Here is a 23,861-nt window from a genome sequence, read left to right as displayed (position 1 = left end):
GCCTCACCTCTGGGCTCATCCCCCTCTCCTGCAGAGCTCCCTCTGATGACCCTCAGAGGAATCCATGAACGAGGAGGAAGGGGCATCCTTGTGCTTCTCGGTGCCTTGCGTTAGCATTGCCCCATTAATTCCTGCAGCAGCCCACACCTGTTTAACCCCTCTGCTTTTCTTTCTTGTCTTGGGGATGGGGGAATTTCAGGTTACAGTCACTGGGATTATTCACAAAGTGCTCCCCCTGGCACAGCTTCTGGAAGGCCAGCAGAGCTCATCCCAAATGCTCCTCTGCTCCCAAAGTCCTGAGCACAGCCCTTCCTGTCTTGGATCTAGCATCTCCTAAGTCTTCTTGCATAGTGCTTCCATTAATGGCATTAATCCAGTATTTGGAAGCTTTTTAAGCAATCTTGATAGAAACCTACTCAGAAAAGTCTGTCCTATTTTGCTTTTTTTTTCTTCTTTTTTTTTTGGGACTGTGGCCGCTTTTGTTTTGTTTTGAAGACAAAAGAGAATTTGCCTGACGGGTGATCTAATAAAATATGCTCTGCTCAGGTATTTGCTTCACTGCTGCTGCCACTTGATCTAAAGGGAAACAGCACAGTTAGCTGCTCCGAGCTTTAAAAAAAGAGGAACTTGCTTTTCAGTGTTTGTTTTTGTACATCCTTGTCTGGGCAGGATCTTGCAGGAGGCCTCAAGAGAGGCAGCAGCAAGCTCATGTTGTTGTGCCCATGGAAGTGTATTTTGTTTTCCTTGTTTTTTAAGGTGTGAGGTTTCAGCTTTCTGCTCATCACAAAGTTAGCTGGGATCCCTTCAGCCTCTCCTCCCAGTTCATGCAGGACATCCTTCTGGAGCAGCTCGCTCGTCCCACGGGCTGGGCTTGTGCTGAGTGCACTGAAAAGCAGATGAATGTTCTGTGCTCTGTGCTTTCCTTGTCCATCAAACGAAGCACCAGCTTGCAGTGGCACTCCCAGGTTTCTGAAGGAAGGTGCAGAACCTCCATGTGGGACACCAGGAGGGTCTGACCTGATCCAAGGGGGTGTCCAGGGCGTGCAGCTCAGTCAGGTGTGGCCATGTGGCACTGGGTAACTGGAGAGCCATCCCTGTGGGGTGCCCTGCCCTGGGGCTTGTGTGAGTGCTCCCTCACAGTCCCAGAGCAGCAGCTGAGAACTGAGCCCTGCCTTTCTCTGACTCCTCAGAAGGATGATGTGGGGGCGTTTATCATCCCAAACATCAGAGAGGCTGAGTGAGACCCAAAGAACAAACCCGAAGAAATGCAAACAGCGTTTACAAGAGGCACTGGCAGGAAGAGGGAGGAGGGTATTATTAGATATTAGATATTAGATATTAGATCTGTCTGGAAATGCAAACAGCGTTTACAAGAGGCACTGGCAGGAAGAGGGAGGAGGGTATTATTAGATATTAGATCTGTCAAGAAGAGTGGAGCTTTTCCTTGGAAGGTGTCGAACAAATCCAGACCTTGGGTGGCACTTTGCAGCTTTTATGGGTCACAGCTCCCTTGACAGAAGATGTGGATATCAGCAGATGTGTTGTACACATGGAAGAAGCACACACAGCTCCAAATGGCAGCAGAAAAGATCAGGTACCAAGGCAAGGACTCACCCAGTCCTTGGAATTTTGATTTTCTTTAGGGCTGGCAGGGAAAAGCAGTATCAGATTAGGGTATAACTCCTCTGAAGGTGCTAAATGATTAAACACATCAAGGGGTGTTTGATAAAGGTTCTGGCAAACTGATTTGAGAGCAGTAAGTTTATTTGTGTCAATTGCCCTAACTTTCTATCAACTTTCTATGTTTTTTAAAACTTTCTCCATTGTAATTTAAATTTCTCCATTCCTTTGTATTAAAACTGAAAATACCACCAGTGGTAAGTTAGGGGTCTTTTGTTGTTTTTATAATTTGATTGGGGGGTTTTGTGAGTTGTTTGTTTGTAGGGTTTTTTAAAAAAATTGTTTAGTTGTGGTCTTTAATTTTTTTTTTAATCCATTTGAATCATGAGTACAGTCTGGTTGTGGCTCCTGTGGTATCTCTTCAGAGTTGCAGTTAAAGGGCTCAGAGGTCAGATTTCTGGGAGATGATATCCACTGCAGCCTGAAAGTCTCTGTCTCCACAGTGAATTTCCTAGCATTCAGGAGATTTACACCTATTCAGCAGCCTGGTTTTAAAAACTGATTAGAAACTTGATAAGGCAGAAATAAATTTCTGCAGGGAATGCTGCCCAAAGGGCTGCTCAAGCACACTTCCATTCACCATGTTCCTATTGGCACAGGATGTTTTTCCAGGGGAAGGTGTAAGGCTGTACTTTTATTCCATTTCCCAATGTCACATTTATCCCTCTTTCCAAACATCCTGTTGTTCCCTTCCTCCAGGAGCTTAGGTATGAGTTGGGATGAAAAGCAAAATCAAACAGACATTTAAAGAATTTGCTGAGAATTTACTCCCTGTTGTTCATTGTGCTTGCACAGAAAGGGGCAAATGCCACAAGTACCACCATCATGTATAAAGTTAAAACCAGATGGTGGTGCCAATATAAATTATCTTACAGAAATAGTAAAGAAATATATTTGTTATAGTATATCTATAAAAAAGTGTACAGATTGCCAAAGACATGATTTTTTTTCAAACAAGCCCACTGAGCAAATAAAACAAATCCTAACCTATTTAAGTGTCTAAATGGTATGGAAAATATGGGAAAGAGGAAGAAAAGGTGCTTAGAAGATTTTGACCCGTGTTGCTCACGCTCTGTGTACCACGTGGCCCTGCCTTGCTGCTATTTTGGGGAATCATTAATTGAAGCATTCCGGCTGACTCCAGGCACTATTGATCTCCCTATTTATAGTACCGACCCATTACACACAAGGTTTATCTGCAGGGATTTGTTTGGTTTGTGGGTGAGTTCACCTCGTTTGCAGGGCTTGGGGTCACTGGCAGGTCAGGCAGCTTTGCTTGTCACAGGATTGGGAGAGTTCTCCAAAGCCCTGCTGGGATTCAGCTGCTGCAACAAGAAAAGCTGAATAGAACAGGGAATTACAGAAAGCCTTTGTGTCCACACCGTGGCCAGCCACACACATCCCCACAGAACTGAAACTGGCACCTTCATACTCTTCCCGGGGTGCTGAAGGGTTCAGCAGACCCGAGGCACGTTGTTCCTCATCACCTCTGGGTCATGGGAGACAGCACCTGGGCACCCAGAGGGAAACATTCTACGGCAGCACTGCTGTGGAGGGGGCTGGAATCAAGAAATGAATACAGAGAGAGGTGTAGGTGGCCTGACAGCTGCCCTGCAGCATTCCCAAACTCCTTGCAGGATGAGGAGCCTCAGTGGGAAGCCTTGCCAGGCTGAGAGAGGTGTAGGTGGCCTGACAGCTGCCCTGCAGCATTCCCAAACTCCTTGCAGGATGTGGCCAGTGGGAAGCCCTGCCAGGCTGGCAGCATTCATACCCAGGTGTATCTTGTGTGGTTCCAAGTGCAGCAGGTGTAAGTGCTGCAGGATATCCCCCAGGCTGAGGTGGCTCTGGTGGCTTTTCAAAGCAGCATCCCAGGGACACAGGCAGGACAGGAAAGAAGGGAAGGTCTTAGCTCTGCTCACGTGAATGCCATGAGGTTTTGTGCTTCGTCACTTCAGAGCTTATTCAGATGTGTAAGTATGAAGCATACGTTTATTCTTCGTAAAAATCATTCAAAGGGGAAAAAAGACTTCTGCTGGGTTAACACTCTCAGTGAGGCAAGAGCAGCTGATCACAATGTAAGAAAAATTAAACTCATAGATTCTAGAGGAGCAAAAGAGAGAAAAGCTCAGTTTACAGAGGGGGGAAATGAAGACAATGAAATTCAGGATTTTCCACCTCTCTTATCACAAGAGATGTCCAGGTTTTGTTTGTCTCCTTATTTCCTGTTGAAGGATGGGGGGGAAAAAAGAACTCAGAACAGCAAGGTATTAATGCATCTTTATTTAAAACCCAGTGTCAGATTGTTGTTTTGGGGAAGTGGCATTCTCATATTTGCAGAATATCCCTTTCCAAATTGCATCCATTATAACTTCCCAAGGATGTATTGGAAGGGATCCAACTGGAGGAAGTGTACCCTCAGTGCCATAATCTTATGTGCACAAAATATTTTTAATTCCCTTTCCAAAAGCATTGGACTTTGCAACCTTTCAGAAATATTTTGGTCAAACTCTGGAGTTCATAGTTCTGCTCAGTCAAGCGCTCCACTGGGGATCCTTGGGAAGTTCAGCAAAGGGGGGAGCACAAAGTGTGGCCTGGAGTTTGTGCAGGAATTTTCCAGCCTCCTCTACTCTTTTCTGGACTCCTTTCTCCTGCCAAGCCTATTTACTTGTCATCCCCCAGCTAAAATTTTATTTTTATCATTGAAAATTAACTGCTTGGGTAGCTTATACACATCAAAGTGTGGTTTATTTTCCATTGCCTTTAAGGCTTTTTATCCTTCAAGTTGGAAAGCTTCTTATCTAGATGAAACAGCCTTAAATGGCTGGATTTAGTTCATTAAATTCTTGGATAACTGGGAGTCTGTCTGGCACTTAGCAAGTGAAATTAGGAAGAGAACTGCTGATCCACCCTCTGAATGGAGGAAATTGAATTCTTTGCAAGCTGCCATGATTTGCACGAGGAGCTTTAAAAACAATCATGGTTAAACTTCCTCTGCCAATTTGTTACCCTTTCTCAACTCCTGTAAGTCCAGGTGAACCTCTTGGAATTGAGGAGAGGTGTTGGGTTTGTGCCTTAGGGCAGCATTTCCCTTATCTCTTGATTTCAGTGCATCACCTGGTGTTGGTACTTAGTCAAGGGTCACGTGAGGTTCTGGAGTCAAAATATTCCTTGTCCCCTTGTGCTTTCCTAAAGTTTCATTATTTCAGCTGTGGAAAAGAGCCAGCCTTGGATATCAGGGATGCAGAGGTGTTCAGTGAGAGCTGTCTGCTTCTTGAAGAGCAGCAGCTGCTGTCCCTGTTGCTTTCCCTATGAACCATGAGGAAAACTGATGCAATTGGAGAAGTTTGAAGGACCAAGTTTGATGCAGTTGTGTTAATGCTCTGGACCTGCAGATGTACAGGCAGCAACGTGTGTTTATGAGTGAATTTTGGTTCTAGAACTCATGTGAATAATTCAGATGCCCAAAACTGCTCGCTCAAAAGTTTGCATCTGGATTTTTTGGGACCATTTCCATCACTTTCTGCTTGCATTGATTTTTCCTCTTCCACGTCTTGGTATTCTCACGTTGTTTGGCTGCTCACAAATATGTGATTTGTGACACTCAGGATGATCTTCAGCACTGTTCTCCAAGTGATGTGTTGTGTTCTTCAGGCTTGATGTAAAATTGATCCAGCCACCCTTTTTATATTCTCTTCCCCAACTAGTTCTCAAAACTGTGGAGTACAAAACCAATGCCTTAAAATAATGTCCATGGCATCCCTTGAAGAATTCCCCTCTGCAGCTGCTTGCCAGAGACATCAGTGCTTGGATGTCCTTTCCCTAGCAGGGACTGAACATGTTTCCTGTACTTTCACAGGTGGTGAAATTAATCTGTCATTAAACCACCCAAACCCAGTGTCTGCATTTATTCACTGTTGTCTCTCCCTCCTCAGCCAGCAAAACATATTTGTGGTTCTTACTCATGCTCCTTGTAGAGTTTACTTCTTATTTTTTCTTCAGTAATCATGTTGTCTTCTCAATCAGGAACATATTTCTACTTGGTTTTTTTTGTTGTTTTTTTTTTATTTTATTTTAGATACTTATTTTAAAAGTTAAAATGTACTTAGAGAAAATCCTCCTCTCTGGAATAAATAGAAACTGACCAAGTTTTAAAAGGGAGTTTTAAATAGATTTTTATTATACATTACTTATTCTCTATTAACTTTGCTGTCTGAGGCAGTGGTGTCTGCCGTATGATTTTGCCATGTGGTTTTTAGCTGATTTTATGGATTTTCAGAGTCAAGTCCCTTGGCCTTGTGGTCCCCTGGCTGCAATTCCCACTGAGCTGCGTTGTCACCAGGAGCCAGGACAGCCCCATCAAGATCTACAGGGAATTAGTTCATCTGTGTGGGCTAATTTGGCATCAGTTTGTTGGTGTCAAGCATCTGCATGTATTTCTGCTTCTGCTCAAGGTGCAGGAAGGTTCTGTGACACGGGACAGTGCAGGACAACTCATCATTAGCCATCAATAATTAATGAGGTGTGCCATTAAGAGCCTGTTCTGAGCTCACAGGCTGGTTTGCAGGAGCTGAATGTTTGCTACAGCCCAAGAAGGAAACAATTTCCACTTCTGTTGCATCGTCATTGAAATGGCTTATTTTTCTTTCCTGTGCTGCAAATTAGTTTCCTAGAATTAAATACTTTAAGGTAATGGGAGCAGTGAGTGTTTACAATAATTAAAATCAGGTAAATTGAAACGTTTTGCATTAAGCATCCCACGTGACTTTGTAATTTAAAAAAAATGACACCAAAAAGTGTCTCTCAGACAGGTAAGAGTGAACAAAATATTGCTGGCATGGCACACAGGCTCTTTTCATTTTATTTTTTTTTATTTTTCCCTCTGCTGATCAGTGCATCTGAAATGTTGCAATAATAAGCAGCTCGTTAGTCAGATGTTTTCAGTTCTGGCTCTCTGGGTTTCATCTCTGGTGTGGGGTGGGTAGTTGGTGCAGGCAGCATTTCAGACACAATGTACACATTTCCACCAGCTCAAAAACAAAATAACGCATCACAATGCCAGTGCTTGTCCTGCAGCCCTGGTGGGGCACTCCAGAGCAGCGTGGTGGCATTCCCACAATGCTCTCATCCAGCTCGTTTCAAGCAGCTCAAATTTTGACAAACTCAGATAAATGAAGAGCTGATTGTACCTCAACCTCTGAAGCGACACTATTGAAATAACTCTACGCAGCAATTCCGAATGGGAAGAACAGTGCATGTGAGATTTACAGATAAGTGAAAATTAAGCTGCTGTTCCAGCTATTCCTGCCCTTGGGGATGTGCAAGTTGCTGTAGAAATCATTTCATTTAAAGACTTTTTATAGCTTTTTCAATAGTCTCATACAGACCAAAGAAAACGAGTTCATAAAAGTGACATGAAAATGAGATGAGTTTCTTTTTAACACTGTCTGTTCATCTCTTCCATTAAAATTAAATTGAAGAAAAACTCGTGGAATTTTGAGGAAGGAAAAGCAGGGAAGGGAAGTGTGTTTAAAGGCTGTCTTTATAATATTGAGCCATCTGCAGCTGATAAAAATTGGTAAAAAATGCTCGTGAGTTAGAGAACACCTAGAGGAAGGTTGTGAATGGTTGTAGCTGCTCGGTATTTCACCTTTTTCAAGTTGGCATCAATATAAATTGGGATTTACACTGTGATATGTAAAGTTTTGTCATGTTAATCACAACCACATCCAAAAGCACTGAAAAACACCACATTTAGTCTGATTTTACTTAGATGGTTTATACTGTCACTTGTTTTTTTGTTAGAACACACAGTCTTGCAAACAATTTAAAACTCAAATACCACGAGCCTAGAAAAAAACATCTTGAGAAATATGAGCGTGAGGATGGAAAACGAAAATAAAATCCAGGCTGAATATTTGTTTCATGTTCTGTCACGAGAGCATGAGAGACCCAGGGAAGCTGGACTGGGATCACTGGAACTGTGAGAAAGGTCAGGAGAAGAGGAATGAGGTGGCCCTGGGCTTTCCCTCAGCACGTGCAATTAATTCACTTTGTATTTCAGATAAAATCCTGCTTTCACTGTGTATGCCATGGATATCCTGTGGGCATCTCTCTCCCTTCCCCAGAAATGAATCTGATTTTATACTCTCACTAGTGTCTTCACCAAAACTAGCACTGAACTACCATCAGTGAATTTGTGGTGCTGTCCCCAGTAAACTTTTGCAGCACATCTGGTACAGAAATCATGGTGCCAGTGAAAATTGTAGGTGAAAAGAGACCTGTCAGCCTGGCTGTCCAGCACATCAGCTGCTCCCTCCAGAGGATGCCTTCTGTCCTCCTGCTGGGGATGGCTGACACAGGACTGCCAGGATTTCTGGGGGGATGTCCCTAAAGTGTTACAAAAATACTGATTTATCACGTTTGATGTTTTCGAACAACCCGTGTCTTGCAACATTGGTGTTGTAGGAAGTCAGCATGAATTCATCCTGCGTTTTCAGAGCTCCCAGTTAGAATTATATTTGGAAATGTCTGTGACTATTTGACACAGTCCTCTCTTTTCCAAAGTTCATTTGTACAGGCAGAGATTGGCTTCCTTCTTACTCCTTTGCCAAAGAAAAATATGGATTAAGCTGGCACGTGCTCTCTCTTCCTCAAAAGCTGTACATCACAGAAAATGAAGTATCTTCACTCTTTTTATAGCCTGGTCCTGGTAAACTTGATGTATTGATGTTCTTACTTCAAGCATGGAATTGGATTAAGCTATTTTAGGAAAAACAGCCATTGTTCTGGAGCAGGTGTTTCACAGAGCAGGTTAATCAGCATTGACTGTTGGAAGTGTGATTTATGGCACCCTGTCCTCCCTGATAATATCTGTGGGAAGAGCAGCCCTGGGATTTTAGTTGCATCTGAGGTATTTGGGATTGCTGCACGTACCAGATCTGCAGGAGTCAGTGGATGCCTTGCATCTCCTTCCCTAGGGACTGACTAAAGCATTTCTGACTCCTTTTACCTCATGCTGTGTCATATGTCAGAAATATTCCACTGTATTAACTGAGCAGATGGTCAAATTGAGACCAGTTTAGATGATTGAGATTATTTTTTAAAGAAACTTCCTCTTGTTTTGTGCACACTGACTTGGTTTGCACAGAAATGATGTCTGGATGACTTGGGTGTTTAAACAAGATCCTGGCTCTGTTTCTGTGCATAGGTAGCTATGGTGATACCACGCCAAATTTGGAACCCATTCTGAAACCTTAGAAAGGAGGAGAAGTTTATTTGCAAATATTTTGGTTATATCTTGATCTGATACTCTTTTGTGAAATGTGTGAAGACATTATTTGTATTGAAACCATACTGCAGTGTTTGTTAGGCTAAATAGATTTGTGGTTTAATGACAAGGATTTTGGTAAGGATAACCTGATACAAATAAATCCATTTAGCTATCAAACTTCCTGTGCCTTGTGTGCAATCAAAGAGAGTTTGGAGAACACTGCTTTCAATATCTTTGATACCTTAATTGCAGTCTATTCATTTCACATGGCTGCCATTGAGACAGACAGACAAAATCCTGTCACTGAGTTCTGCAGACGTGGTTCCCATGTATGGACACTCTCCTTGAGCAGCGAGAGGGATTGCTGCAAGACAAACTTGAGAGGTTTGACTTTGCTCTCAACAAAGAGAAGAGAAGATTTCTCTGGAGGATGAGTCTGTCCATGCACTTGATGGGGAGCCCAGTGATGTGAATTTGACGGGGAATTGGAACCAGCTGTGAAACCTGTGTGGGGATTGTTAGCAGTGACTTTCAGCCAGTTAAAAAGGACATTTTGCTTCTGAGGGCCAGGCTGGTGCACACGCAAGGATGAGAAGCAACTCGGGTATCATCATGGACCGAGGAGCCTGGCACAGCAGAGCTGTGTGCTCCAGGTGCCACAGGTGCTACAAAGTCATTTTGAGAGCCTCAGAAAGCTATTCCTGCCTTCAGCTGTGTTCTGTGCTGGGCAGCTTGCACTGAGCAGTTTGGTTGGGTCTGCAGCAGAGCTGGGCCTTGGCGACTCAGCCAAAGTGCTCACCTGGCACAGGGGTAAGTGCTGTCATTTTAGGAGTCACTTTTTACTTCCTGTTTTACTGCCCCTAAACCAGCAACTTACCTGGTGCTTAAACTGTTAAGAACTGGTATTTTGAAATCTGGGTCAAATATATGAGATATCCATGCTATCTATATATATGCATGTGTATATATATAATTGTTGATAAACACTCTGTGATAAGGAATTCTTGAAGACAAGACATTGTTCTATTTGTAGAAATTCTGTGGGAGTTCTGCCTTCATTGGAGTCACAATATAAAGTCCTAATTTAGCAAGGTTCTTTGTTTAATTTAAGCCTCAAACTCCTGTGTTTCCTGGAAAACTCTTTGCATATGTAGCTAGCTTCTTTCCTCCTCTATAGTCCCTCTTCTGGGATACATCATATTGAGCTAGAAAAATATAAATGCACTTTTGAATGCTTGGAAATCCCACTTTGATGAGCAGAAAACTAAGATGAAAATCAGTTTGTTTCAAGTCTCTCATGAAGTTATCAGGATATAAATGCAATTATTTGGGATCATGATAGTTACAGGTAGTAATGTAGACTATGATAGGGAATTCTGTGCAGGGAATTCTGAAGTAACCTATAGCTCTGTGAAATAGTTTTGAGAGATTTTTGCACTGTAAATCAATGTCTTCACCAAAAATCCCCAATATTTAGTTGCACACCTGTTCCAGCATCCCAAGAAGTTGTGATTCTCTGGATAATCACCCAGCTTGGCCATCACATTATCTGTAACCATCAAACCCAGGAAAACCTTCAGCATTGGGCAGACTCCTTTCCTTTTTAAAGGGATCAGAAGCTGCTCTCCAAGATGAATAGAAAAGCTGAACCTGAGGCATCACTGCAGCTTTGGGAAGCATCAGTAAGCAGGAGGGCTGACCTGCTGCTCCCTGGTGTGTTGAATTCAGCATTTGAGTGCCACAGAACCTCGTGGCAGCCTTTTATAACCGTGTGTGAAAGAACCAGAGGGCTTCCACAGGCAGATGGTGTGTTGCAGGTTTTCAGACAAAAAAAACCAGTTTGAAGAGCTGGTGATACTAATAAAAGATGTTATGGCATTTGCTGTGCTGTGCAGAGCACACACTAATTGGGATTTCAGGGTTAGGACCTACATTTTAATAACACCAGTCACAGTGGCAAGCAGGGATTGTAATGTGGCTGGGGTGCCTTTCTAAGTTTATGTTATTCTTATGATTTCCACTGAAAAGGAAATGCAGCAGCAGAAAGTTAGGGAAGTCTGATTGAAATCTATTTTTATCCATCTGTCTACAGGACCCTGGTTTCTAACAAAAAGTCATTATTTTGCATTTGTTCATGAAAATGGTAGGACTCCCATAAGCTTTTTGATTTTTTTTTATGTTTCTGGTTTGTTTGTTTTTTTGGGTTTTTTATTCTCTCTTTATTTCCCATTGTTTTAAGGTATATTTTCTTTGATAAGTTTCCCAAGACAGCTGAACCAAATAGGGAAGATTTTTTCAAATGAGCAGAAAATCCTCTGACCAACCTTAGCCTCAATTTGACATGACTAATTTGAGTTTTGATAGATTCTAAAGCTCTTTGTGCTGCCAACACCATCTTTATCACCTCCTCCATATTTGCCTGCTCACAAATTCCATCTCCCTCTGGGAATTGAAGCAGCACTGCCCCATCCAAACACTGATTTTCCTGACCTATTTCCAGGGCAGTCTTCAGGCACCTCCAGTCCTTGAGCTGAAGCTCCTACCAGACTCCAGTGGAAGGGAAAATCCAAGCTGATCCCTTTTGACTGCAAGAAGCAACAGGAAACATCAAAGACTTAAAATACTGAGCTACAAAGGGAACTTGGATGGGTTATGTGGGTATTGCCAATGGCTGCTGTTTATTGGCCATCCCATGGGTGTGCTCCCAAACTTCAGCAGCTCAGGTGTTCCAAAAGTTACTGTGATCAATATTAAATAGGTATAATTCTTCTGAATGTCAAAAAAAAAAAATAGCTCAGTGTGTTGCTAATTAGACCCCAGTTTAGCAAAGAGCTTATCCCAAAAACCAATCTGTCCACCTGAGCCAGTGTATGAAACACAACCCCAACCAGCAGCTGGCTTTCCAATGTCATTCCCAAAAATGGAATCACCAAAATCAATCCAATTACATAAAAGAAGCTAAATTTGGGCTTGCTGCTTGGTTTGTGGTTTTTTTCCCCATGTGGTTTGCTGCCATCTCCACGGGAAAACCTGCTGACATTTTCAAAAGGGCTTTGATTCATAGAGCACTGAGAGTCTTCAGGATGGTGATAAAGGGTGTTTTGCTCATCTCCTTCGTAGCAAAGGGGGTAACAAGGGAGCTGAGGAATGAGGAATGAATGTGGGAGCTGGCAGTGGGCTTTGGTGTGTGAGAACTTCAGGTCCAAGCACTAATTATGACCTAGATCATCAGCTAAGGGTGAGGTTGTCACTGACACGTGCATCTGTCACCCCCGAAGGGCAAACACACCCATGGCAGGGGTCAGCAAGGGTGTGAGTCATGTCAGCATCAAAATTATTCTCTTGCACTGAAGTTAAAAATAGAAAATTTTAAAAAATACTAAAAACCAGCTATTAAAATATGTCTTTGGGGTGTGTGGGGCCCACAGCAGTTGCACTGAGACAGCCCAGGACTCGTGGTGTATTCCCTTTATTAGCAGCTGCTGGGTGCTGGCTGGACACTGCACTGCTCTAATGGACTGGGTGCTTCCAACTTTGCTAGACAAGCCTTAAACCGAGCAGAGAAATTCACATTTTAGCTGTTCAAACACAGCAACCCAAAGACAATGGTCTGTCTAACTGCTTGCTTGTAAAACCTGGCAAAAAAATGTTGGATTTGGAAAACCAAATCCACACACATATTGCTTGATTTGCCACTTATTTGCACTTCTGAAAACCGAGCCGGTGCCAGATAACTTCTCTTTTGATGAATTTCCTTGGAAAAAGCATCTCAATTCAAATATGTTTCTTTCTTCATTCTGTGGTGCGTGGCTAATGCATCTCCTGGTCCAACCGGAGTGTGATTCATCCTGAGACATCCCTGGCTGGGTGTAAATACAGAAGAAGGAGGTTATCTTCCCTCTTCTTTTGTGGCTCCCACTGCAGTCCATCATGCAGAGTGGAGCTGTGAGCAGGAGGCTCAGCCAGGGAGAGGGAGGGAGCAGTGGCAGTGGTGAGGAAGGAGGAAAGCAGAGAGACAATCCCCTTCTGTCTGGGCCAGGAAGAATGATGCTGTTCCCAGACAGGCCCTTGAGCAGAGGCATTTATCTGTCTGATTTGGGGCTGGAACGGCAGAGGGTAAAAAGGAGATGGATTCTCATCTCCCAGAGACATAAAACAAAGCTTTGAAACATCCAGCCTGTAAATAAAAGAGAAAGGAACCCATCCACTAATACACCATGACTGACTTAGCAACTGCAGGGCATTTCTCTAGCTCTTCTCCCAGATCTAAATGATACCATTTCTTTGTCTTTCTCCTTTGAATCCTCATCTCTGAAACACAACTACTATTTTTGTATCCCCCTCCTGTTTTTCTCTCCTGTGAAAGGCTGTGATTAACTTGTTTACCCACGAAACCATCTTTGTCTCGGAGCACAATGATATTCACAATTTGCAGAGCCCTTAAGTAGGATTATTCTGTCTGTTCTCCTGTAACACTTGGCATCATACCCACTATTTAAAGAGGCTCAGCACTTATGATAGACAGCCTTGTACTTTCTTTTCAGTTTCTACCTCATGCTCCAAAAATGTTTTCCTAAATCTGGTGGAGTGTTTGGTGAATGCACACACAGCTCCATTGCCTCCAAGAAGGTATGATACCTATCAGGAGATGCCCTTTAGATTGACCTCTTGTTGGTACAGGATTTCCTGCAAGATCCATGAAAAATGGCCCTTTTTATCATCTTAACCTTGTTATTTTAAACTTAATTGGTATCAGTTGGTGGAAATTTCGAAAAGTTATTAAGAATTCCACAAACAAAACATATGCAGGCAGTGTGGGGAGAAGGTTCATGGGAGAGTGAAATTCAAAGTGCAGTGCATTTATTGTGTCAGTTTTGCAATAACTTGATCTCTGCACAGCATCTGCCATCCCACAGGGATTTTACTTTTAGTTTTTGCAGAAGACTGAGCAGTCTTGCCTTCTAGGAAAGCTGAGCTTTCACATTATACAGGCCCTTGCCAAAGGGCTCGGTCCAGTCATGCAGGGCAGCTTTTCATCTGTCTTCATAAACTTCACCACGAGGCCAGGGACCCATTTTCTTCATTTCAGAAACACTGAGGGTTTCTTGGAAATGGAGCAGCCTAATGGAAATGAGCAGAGTCGCCGAATAACCTGAGCGTCTTCATAAACTTCACCACGAGGCCAGGGACCCATTTTCTTCATTTCAGACACACTGAGGCTTTCTTGGAAATGGAGCAGAGTCGCCGAATAACCTGAGGTTTTTACTCACATTTAGGTTGCCAGTGGGGCTGAGGTTCAGGCTATTAATAGCTGATACAAATCCTTGAACGCACCTTTCCTTCAGAGAAGTGCTAGCTGGTGACTCCTCTGTCAGGCTGGAGCAAGGAGCCCACGGAAGGGGTTGAGTCACCATCCCTGGAGGGGTTTAACAGACGTGTGGATGTGGCATTTGGGGACATGGGCTAGTGGTGGCTTTGGCAGTGCAGGAGGAACAGTTGGACTCGATGCTCTGGAAGGTCTTTTCCAACCTAGATGAGTCTATGATTCAGTATTGGATACAAACAGGGGAAAAAATTACTAAAAGCTAAATCTAAATGGAATATAACGAATAATTTCAATAATACATGACCTGTTGAACAAGAAGAAGAAAGAGGAGAGCAATGCCAAACTTCCGTTACCCATTTCATAGAGTTTCAGAAAGTTAATTCCAGCAGTCTTCTTAATTCCTTAGGAAAAACTAAGTTCTGATTTTCAGTTTTATCTAAAATCCATTAAAATCACTGCTGAGGACAGTAGCCTTTGGACAGATTGTGTTGTTTTGACAAGCAAGACAGTTTGTGTTTGCTTAACTTCTGCAGCAAAATAACTGAAAATAGGAATGTGCAGCCATCAGCTGGACAGCTCTGAGCCTGTACAGCACCAACACAGAGCTCAAAGGCTTTGGAGGATTTACAGCAGTGATTTCCTTTTTATTCTGGGTTAATAACTTTAAGTGTTTTAATGAGTCATTAACCAGATGAGAACCAACAGGCCAACACGTTTAAAATGCTCAGAATGACACAGATTTTCAAAGTGGAAGTTTTTTTTCAGTGCCATACACTTGCAGCAGGTTTTGATCCCTGGGTTGTTGTTTCCCCTGCAGGACCCGAAGCTGCGCGAGCTGCTGGACGCTGGGAACGCGGGAGGCCGCCTGGAAAATCGCATGATCACCGTCGTGTATGGCCCAGACCTGGTCAATATATCCTACCTGAACCTGGTGGCATTCCAAGATGACATTGCAAAGGTAACACACCTGACAGATGAGGAGCTGGCACAGCGAATTCAGGCTTTGGAAGTAGTGCTTCGAGATAGGGATAACTGAGCTAAAAGTGGGAGTTGCTGTGAGATGAAGCACAGTTCTGTTCTGAAGCTGGGCCACTCAGTTCCCAAGAAGAAATGTGCAATCTTTTTTTGTTTTGTGGTGCTTTTTTTTCCAAAGGAGTTTATTCAGCAAGATTTATGCCCCTGGTAAGTGGGCTCGTGTTCAGAACGTTGCTTGTAAAGCCCAAATAATCACAGTAAAAATAGTGCTACTCACAAACTTTAACTCAGGGATGAGATGTTACACTGTGGCTCCCCAAACCCACATCAATATTTCAGGAGGAGCATCACATTTTGCCTGCTGAGAGCCCTTGATAAGACTTTTTCTTCCTTAGAAAAGTAGAAATACTTTTCTAAGGCTTTTTCATTGCCTTAGAAAAGTATTTTTTTCCATGCAGGTCCATCAGTTTCCTCTGTCCAATTCAAAACTTAAAACTACACTTAGTATATTTGGGTTTGGGTTTTTTCCTCCTTCTTCCAATTTCTCTCCCATTCAATTCTGTTTCATGAAGTGGGAACTTTTGCTTTATCTATTTCAAGCAGACATCCCAAAGCTTCTCCTCTCTCCACTTCCACTCATGTGGGCAGGCTCTGCTCCCAGCCTGCAGGCATCCACGCACAGACCAATTTCCACAGGGCATTTTTACATCCTGGACTTCACCAGATTGTCTGCAAAGAGGTTCTCCGCAGCCTGCTGGGATTTAACAACAGCAAGGGATTATTTTGTCACCTCACAGGCAACAAGGATTGTCAGGCCAGGTGCAGAAAGGTCACAGGATGAAAGCCTTCAGTGAGGAGGGGACATTTCTGCTTGCCAAATTCCCATTTCTGCTAATCTTCTTTAGCCAGTTGGAAAAACCATGATTTCCAATTTTCCTTTGACACAGAAGAATAGAGACAGAAGGAGTTTGTGGTGGTCCACAAAGAGCTGAGAGGGAAGTGCTGTTCTTAGGCTTGAGAATGCAGAGCTCTACAGGGTGAGATATCTTAACACTGCAGAAATGAAAGCAATTGAAATAACTCTTCAGGAGAAAATAAGGAGCTATGCTTATGAAGGAAAATGAAAAGGTATGCTAAAGCTTTACCAGCAGAAATTGCTGTCCCTTATCAAGGAGCAAGGAAAATCACCCAAATCAGAAGCTTATTTTCATCTTTTTCACTTTCCTGTCTAGCCAGCAGTCAGTGAGCCATAATCTATTTACTAAAACAGCACAGAAATGGGTATTTTAGGGCTATTTTCTGTTTGATAATGGAACCTCAAATTGGATAAAATCATATTTTGTAAAAGCTTGGCTGCTCTAAATCTTAAGTAACTCCTACCATCCGAGTAACTAAGAATCTGAGTCTTCCTTTTTATTTGTAAATGCAATAGAGCAAATAAATTTATATTTGATCAGCTGTGGCATGGGAATGCAATTTTTAAGGCATTGCAGATTAACTGTGTGTGCTTTGAGGTCATGTTAAATATCCTGATTGTTTGAATCAAAACAGTATTGATCACTGTTGAACACATCTCAAACTTCTTCCCTTTTTAACCTGTTTACCAACTTTATATGAACCAGAACACAGAATTTGGTCTTTATTGTCTCTGAGCCCCATGCAGTGACTCAGAGCAAGTGCAATAAATAAGCACATCAGGCACAAGTCATCTCCCAGGGAGCTCTGGGGAGCAGTGGCAGTACAAGACGTTTTCAGCACCACGCTTGCAAATTTTGACCCTTCTAATGTTCCAGGGAAAGCAAGTGCCATAGAAATCTCTCCCACCTTTCTTTTTCAGTGTATGAATATTTTTGCTTAACCCTTTGTTTGGGATACCTTGTTTTTCAAGTGTTGACCAGCCCTCCCTTAAGGAGAAAGGCACAGTAAACTGTAATGGTCTTAATGAGGCAGTTAAATCCTTCCATTGGAGGATTTCTCTCTTTGCAGAGGGCTGCCTTTTCTGCTACAAACTCTGCTTGTCACATCCAGTGGCCAAATTATGGGAAAAGTAGGAGAATGCAAGTCTTGGGTCATTCAGCTTGCCTCATGGAAACATCAGTGTGCTGGTTTATGTTCCTTCCTCCAGGAGAAAGTAACTGATGCTTAAAGCACATCAGTGATGAGCTGAGGGGCACCTGCTTTGATCAAAGAATGCAGCTTGAAATTCATTAGGCCCTGGTCTAAAGGGCAGGCAGGAAGGTGTGTCCTGATGGGGAGAGAAGCAGCACTGAGAGAGCACTCAGTTATTTTCAGCTGAGAGTGCCTGTCTGGGCACTCACACTGTGGGATTTATTTGTGAGCACCCACAGATTGCTGCAGAAGCAGCAGAGTTTATTCTCAAACCCTGTTCTGAGCAAATGCTCCTTTTCTCTGTCTCCACTCCCAACATGAAGAAGTCCAGCCCATCAACCTCTGGCTGCTCCTGTAGCAGTTCACTCTCTTCCCAAATCCAGCAGATTCAGGAGTGAGCATCTCTTTGTTCCCTCCTCTTTCCTCTCTCTCTCTTTGGTGCCTCTCGTGGCAGCCCTTTTCTCTCTGCACTGCCAATCCTGGCCATGCAGGCCCCTGTCAGAGCCACAGGAAATCTTTCTCCTCAGTTTCATGAGCTTTGGGTAAAATGCATCACTAAGAGCTGATGAATTCCTCCATAAGTAAAATGATGTCATGAAGGATGATTCACAAGTCACGCTATACTATTCTTTCCAGCATACATCTTTCTTTTTCTAGCTTCCCCGGTGTATGTAAGAGCTTGATCAGTAGAATAAAGTAAAGTCACATCCGTTTGACATGGCTTTTTTTAAAAATTAAATTCTGAAAGGGAGAATTTCAGCAGCTTGCTTTGTTAACCTCCCACCAAAAAGAAATGTGTGAGGAACATTGCCTTCATACGTAGTCAGGTGTGATTTGAAGGAAGTGTTTTCAAGGCTCTGTGCTGCCTTTTCTTATGAAAAAGGTCTCATCTCTTGTGTTGCACTGAATGTTGTGTGGTATCCTGATGCATGTAGAGGAAGAGAGATTACTGCACTGGGCATTTCCAAAGGAGCTGCTGCTCATGTGCTACCTGCCAAAGCACTGAACAGCTGAATGACTGGTCAGCAAAGTTCACAGGAAGGGCAGAAGATGAACTGGCATGGCAGGACACAGCCAGGAGGGGATCCAGTCCAGGAAGCTCCCTCTTAGCATGATGGATGTGGCTTGCTTGGAGTTGAAGATCAGAAGGCCGAGTCCTTCTGCTCTCATAAGGGATCAGCGCTGGGTTTGCTGGCGCTGCTGCAGCCCTGTTTGAAAAAGCCCAGATTTCTATTTTCCTGTTGTGTCACATCTGTGCAGAGGCTGCTGTTTGCTCTCCACACAGCAGCTCTCCATCCCTTGGCGTGCTCTCCCTGAGCTCTGCCTGCTGGAATCACTGGTGTGGGTTTGGGGTGTGGGCTCTGCTCTCTGCCATGCAGCACACCCAAGGAAATGGAGCCTTTTGGTGGCTGAAGCAGCAAGGCACACCTTGGCTCACAGCTTGGTGAGAGCCCAGCAATGTCAGTCCCAAGCATCTCTTTATTTTTTAAGCTCTGTCCTCAATGCTGTTGTTCCCCCTCCTGCCAGGGCTTCGGATGAGCGGCTGCAGAGATGATGTGATCCTTGGCAGATTCTCTGATCTTGGCTTTTTGGCTGGGGCTCTGGGATGGCTGGACCCTAAAATGGGAGAGACAATGAGCCAGTGTTGCTTGACCTGGTTAGGAATGGCTCAGCCTGCAGGTAGCCCTCAGAACGTTTGGCAAGAGCCATGGGGTTGCTTTGGAGAGCCAGGAAAAGCCAGCAAAGGAACAGAATGGAACAAATGGCAAGGCTGCTTACATAAATAATGTGTGTGACAGGCACATAATGAGTGAGTTCCCCTTACATTCCTGTCAACAAGCGTTCGGACAAAGAAAAGGAAGAGCTGGGGCTGTGGGATACTCTTGAAGCACCCTACTTCTGTTTTACACAAAATATTTCAGCTTCAAGCCCAGCAGAAGCAGCAGGATGAAAACAGTCTATCAAGATCTGTTAAAAGCCAGTGTATTTTCGATTTCCAGATAGTATTTTGTGTTGCTGTTAGTCTCTGTGGCCCTTAGTGTCACAGGGAGAAGTCTGAGCAGCTATTATTAGTGCCTAAGCAAAGCATTGTTTACAAGATGAGCCTATTTTGGGCCTGGAAAAATGAGTTGCCAAGAAGAAAAACAGATGCTGCACTTAATACGCTCTCTGTTCCAGGACTCACAGCAAAGCAGTTGTGTTGCTAACGAGCCCTTCTCCTCCTCCTCTGCTTTCTCACACCCCTGATTTTTTCAAACTAGACCTAAGGAAGAAAAGCAAATAAAGAGGAATGGCAGTGGTCACAGGAAGGTGGAGGGAGGACTATCTGAGCAGCACTGATTTTGCCTCCAGAACAAGTCTGTGTCTGAGGGAAGAAGGTTTCTCTTCCAGAAACACCAGCCACAGGTGTTTCCTCTGTTGCTGAGGGGTGTGGTGTCAATGGGATGGGCTCCAGCACCTGAGAGCTGGAGGACATCAAAGGCCACTAAAACACTGGGCATGCAGGCAGCCTTATCCTTGGGAGCACAGGTGGGAGACACTGTCAGGAACAAGGTCTGGTAACATCAGGGAAAAAACCTTAGCATATAAAGAAGATGGAAACCCCCCCAGCTTCTCAAATCAATCACCTGGTCATGTGGAAAAATGAGGTTTTTTAGGTAAAACAAGCTCTAAGCTCCAAACTGACATAGGAACATTTGTTTCATTGGAAGTCAATGACACTTCCCATCCCTATCCATTTTTGTCAGAATGGAATCCTCCTTCTTTTTTTTTTTTTTAGTATATATTTTTTCTCAAGAAAAAGAAAGACCAAGGAGAAGGGAATACTTCCCAAAGAGTGTGGCAGTGGGAATTTTGGATTTGGACTGTTATGAAAGGAAACATAACTTTAGTTTGGAACAAAACTGAAAGCTTTGTCAACTAAAACCAAAAAAAAAAAAAAAAATCACATTGTTTGAAAAGGCTTTGCTTGTTTTCTTCCCTTTCTTTCAGTGGGGTGAAACAAAGCCAATCCAAAACCACAGTTGTGATGAAAAAGGTTTGCAATTAAAGGTTGTGAATAAGCACCAAGTTGGAAAGGAAAAACACACTGAAGCTGTCCATGAAAAGCTGTGGGAGAGACCTGCAAGGGAGGAGAGCAGCACAAACTCTGAGAGTCTAAACTTCAGTTTACAATCTTGGTTCAGCCCTGCTGGGAGCCCAGGAAGGGTCAGGGATGCAAGGGAAGGACTGGAGCAGTGTGGAGCAGCCTGGTCTAGGGGAAGGTGTCCCTGCCCATGGCAGGGGCTTGGGTCTGCATCCTCTTGGACATTCCTTCCAACCCAAACCATTCCATGATTCTATGGCATTTCTTCCCTACACCAGGAAGGGGGAAAATATTTAGTGAGGGATAGGAACACAGTGTAAGGATGCACAATCAGGTAGAAAGTTCTTTGGAGTTGCACCTTCCTTGCACATCAGAGTAATTGAAATGTACTCCTGTGTATTTCTGCTGGCTGGGGAGTTTTTAAGCTTGTTTCTTATCTTGGATAGAGTCAGGACTTCAATTTGTAACAGTCTTCTTGTTGTTTTTTTTTTGTACCATGAGAAAAGCAGGTCTCACAGGTGAGGAGGGAAGATGTAATTGGAAAAATCAAGTTCAAGCTTTAATTAGGCCCTTTTTTTCAAAGCATAATTTTCAAAAATATGTTGCATCGTGTCAGTAAACATTTAAACTGAGCCTCATTTATTCACTTTTTCTCTTCACAGGAATGGTCAGATGAAGTGTTCAGTTTGGCAACAAATTTGTTGGCACAGAACATGTCAAGGGACGCGTTTCTGGAAAAAGCGTGAGTGGCCCTCGGTGTCGCCCTGTGGGTGTTGCTCTTCCCTCTGCGTCATTTTCCTCCACGCTTCTTACTCACCTTGTCAGCTATTGTTTCTGCTCTGGTGACTTGTCACTTCTGTAAACACAGGTCCTGGTTCCTGTGGGTCTAAAAAGCCTGTTATCTAGAAGTCATCTAAAGAAAAATCCTTTTTAGGGGTTCTCTTGGCAAACTGTTAAATCATTGCAGAAAAAGTCAGAATTGAATGCTCCCTGCCCCTTGTACAGTTCTAGCTTCAGCTGTAGGCTGAAGGTCTGCATTTGAAAAGAAAGAATACTCTAGACTGACTTGCTTCTGGTTTGTTTTCCTTTTTGTCTTTTATTGATCACAAAACAAAAAAGAGAAATGCCAGAAGTCCCTGTTCCTCAGTCCGATCTCTCTGGTTTCCATGTGATCCAGAGAAAATTCATTCCTCTGGATTGCTTGGCACAGTGGGCAGATTCTGAGCTGCTTTCCACGAAGCACAAAAGCTGTTGGTGAGAAGGTTTGGGGTGAAATACACACCTGAAAGGGAAGAGAGCTAAACCTGAAATTAGCAATTCTCAGCTGATGGGATGCAGTTTTGTGGAAAGAGCTTTGAGAACAGCATGGCAAGGTCTGCCAGAAAGTGCTGGTGTTGAACTGGGATACTCACTGGCCTTCTGGGCTTCTGAAAGAGGGGCTGCACCTCCCCAGCCTGTGAGTTAGCTGTGTAAAGTCAGCTTAGTGTCTCCCCCAAACACCTTCCCCTGCTCACAGCCAGGGGCTCAGTCCAGCTAAATATTAAGCTTACCTTCCTCAAACCTGCTTCTCTCCAAATTAACCTCCCCTTTTCTGGGCTTTCTGAGGCTGTGAATGGCTACTTCCATTAGCTGCACCCAGAGTCAGAACGTTCCAGAGGGCTGACCTTGAGTCCCACAGAGCCACAGGTGCCTGTTGTGGAAGGAGGGATGTGCATCTGTGGGGGTGTGTTTGCTCCCCATGCTGTTTGCTGTGGTGCAGCTGGAGTCCACAGGAATTCTCAGGCAGCTCTGAAGGGGTGGATGTTGCTGGAACACAGCATTGTGTCTGATAACAGTGTGCTGGGGCAGCAGGGATGTTTTAGGCAAACAAAATCCCAAATGGATGGGAACATTTAACATTCCCTGTTGGCCCTGCGTGCTGGCAGTGGGGAATGTGCCCACCTGAGCTGGTGCCTTCCTTCAGCTCCACAGGCTGCAGATGGGTTTGGAGGGGGATTAGGTTCTACAATTCCCTGCCCCTGAAATCCCCAGGTGCCCCGTGGGCTCTCTGACAGGTCTGTGGTGGGGAGGGTTGGGGCTGTACCTAATGGGCCCTTCCCTACCCAAATCAGGGGAGAAATGTGTCATCACACGCTGCAGCAGAGCTCCGTGGCTGGAGCTGTTCTTTGGCAGTTTTCCAAGCCATATTAATTAAAGATGAAGTCACTGGACACACTGTGTGGATTCAGTGGCAGGCAAGCATGGCATTCCTGTGTCTTTTTCCACTAATTAATAAATCACTTGGAAACCGTAAGGTTTCCCAGCTCCTCTGCACGGATGCCAAATCAACCACTTAAGAAATGTATGACTTTGAAGATTAAATTATTTCCCCATTATAATTAGTGTACTAAGCAAAGGGTTGCTTGGAGTCCTATCAGAACCCTTTTGTTGAAAGAGAAAACCAGATTGCATTCGAGCAGAATGAAGGGTTTTTTCTTTCTGACATTCAGTTCCTTGGAGCACTGGAAGTGCAATAATAAACAGCTTTTCCCCATCTTCTGTTATTTCTAACTTCCTTGGTTATAGAGAAAAACACTCAATGTCACCAAAATATAGTGAAAAATTTGAAAAAATAGAAGGCAAAATAAAAGAAACTTTGGGTTTTTTAAATAACTGCTGTGATTTTTTTTGTTTTAATCTCCCTCAGTGCTGGGAGTTGTGCTTGGTGACACAGTAGCACAAAAGGCTTCAGTTTCCAGAAGACAAAACTGTGGGGAGTCAAAGATTTGTGGAAATGTTCCTGTTCCAGTTATCCTAGTTTTAGCATGCACTTGGTTTTTGAAGTGGTTGCTAATGACATTTTCTGCTGGGAAGAAAAGGAAAGTTTATTAGAACCATGCAGTTTCTTCTTCTTCTGGCAGACCAGTGGGTGAAGTGAAAAAGCTGAGTTTTTTAACAAAAAAAAAAATCTCCTTTGAAATATTTAAGCATTGCCACATTTTTCACCAGATGATGTTAGTGCAAAACTCATTTACAGTTATCTCAGGACAGGCAGTAGAAGGTTTGCAGTCAATAATGAGATCCCAACATGTTTTCATACTGGGAGAAAGAGCTGAATGAGACTTGCCACATGACCAGAGCACTAGCCCAGAGCTAGGAAGCTGGTGGAGAGGTCCTTGAAAATGCTGTAAAAATAAAGCAGGGTGCTTTTCTCTCCACAGCTACACAAAACTCAAGCTGCAGGTGACTCCGGAGGGGCGCATTCCTCTGAAGAAGTAAGTGATGTTCCTTTCCTTACCACGTGCTCTCTGCTGACTTTGGGCTGTGAAGATGTGTTTGGGATGAGCATGGGACCCCTGTGCCTAGAAGAATAATTTTACCCTCTCTTTATAAAAGTGATGATGGGGTGTTTGTGTTCAAATGCCCTCTGGGCACAG

At 43.6% G+C, this 23,861-nt stretch overlaps 1 protein-coding gene across 4 annotated transcripts in view; it reads left to right on the top strand.

Annotated features, from left to right (window-relative positions):
• The window catches only part of PLCB1 (phospholipase C beta 1), a 337,610-nt gene that overhangs the window by 185,753 nt on the left and 127,996 nt on the right, over positions 1-23,861 (top strand). For all 4 annotated transcript variants that reach the window (XR_005953588.1, XM_041417186.1, XM_041417187.1 and 1 more), the window contains exons 4-6: positions 15,094-15,234; positions 21,108-21,187; positions 23,646-23,699. Coding sequence is in view for 3 of the 4 variants with exons in the window: in XM_041417186.1 (XP_041273120.1) it covers positions 15,094-15,234; positions 21,108-21,187; positions 23,646-23,699 (275 nt within the window). In the remaining variant the exon portion in view is untranslated. The remainder of the gene's footprint in view (positions 1-15,093; positions 15,235-21,107; positions 21,188-23,645; positions 23,700-23,861) is intronic.

The sequence above is a fragment of the Onychostruthus taczanowskii genome, unplaced genomic scaffold, assembly GCF_017590055.1.
Source record: "Onychostruthus taczanowskii isolate IOZ18803 unplaced genomic scaffold, ASM1759005v1 scaffold55, whole genome shotgun sequence".
Lineage (NCBI taxonomy): Eukaryota > Metazoa > Chordata > Aves > Passeriformes > Passeridae > Onychostruthus > Onychostruthus taczanowskii.
Note: the sequence above shows the minus strand (reverse complement) of the source record. Positions and strands in the feature narration are given on the sequence as shown.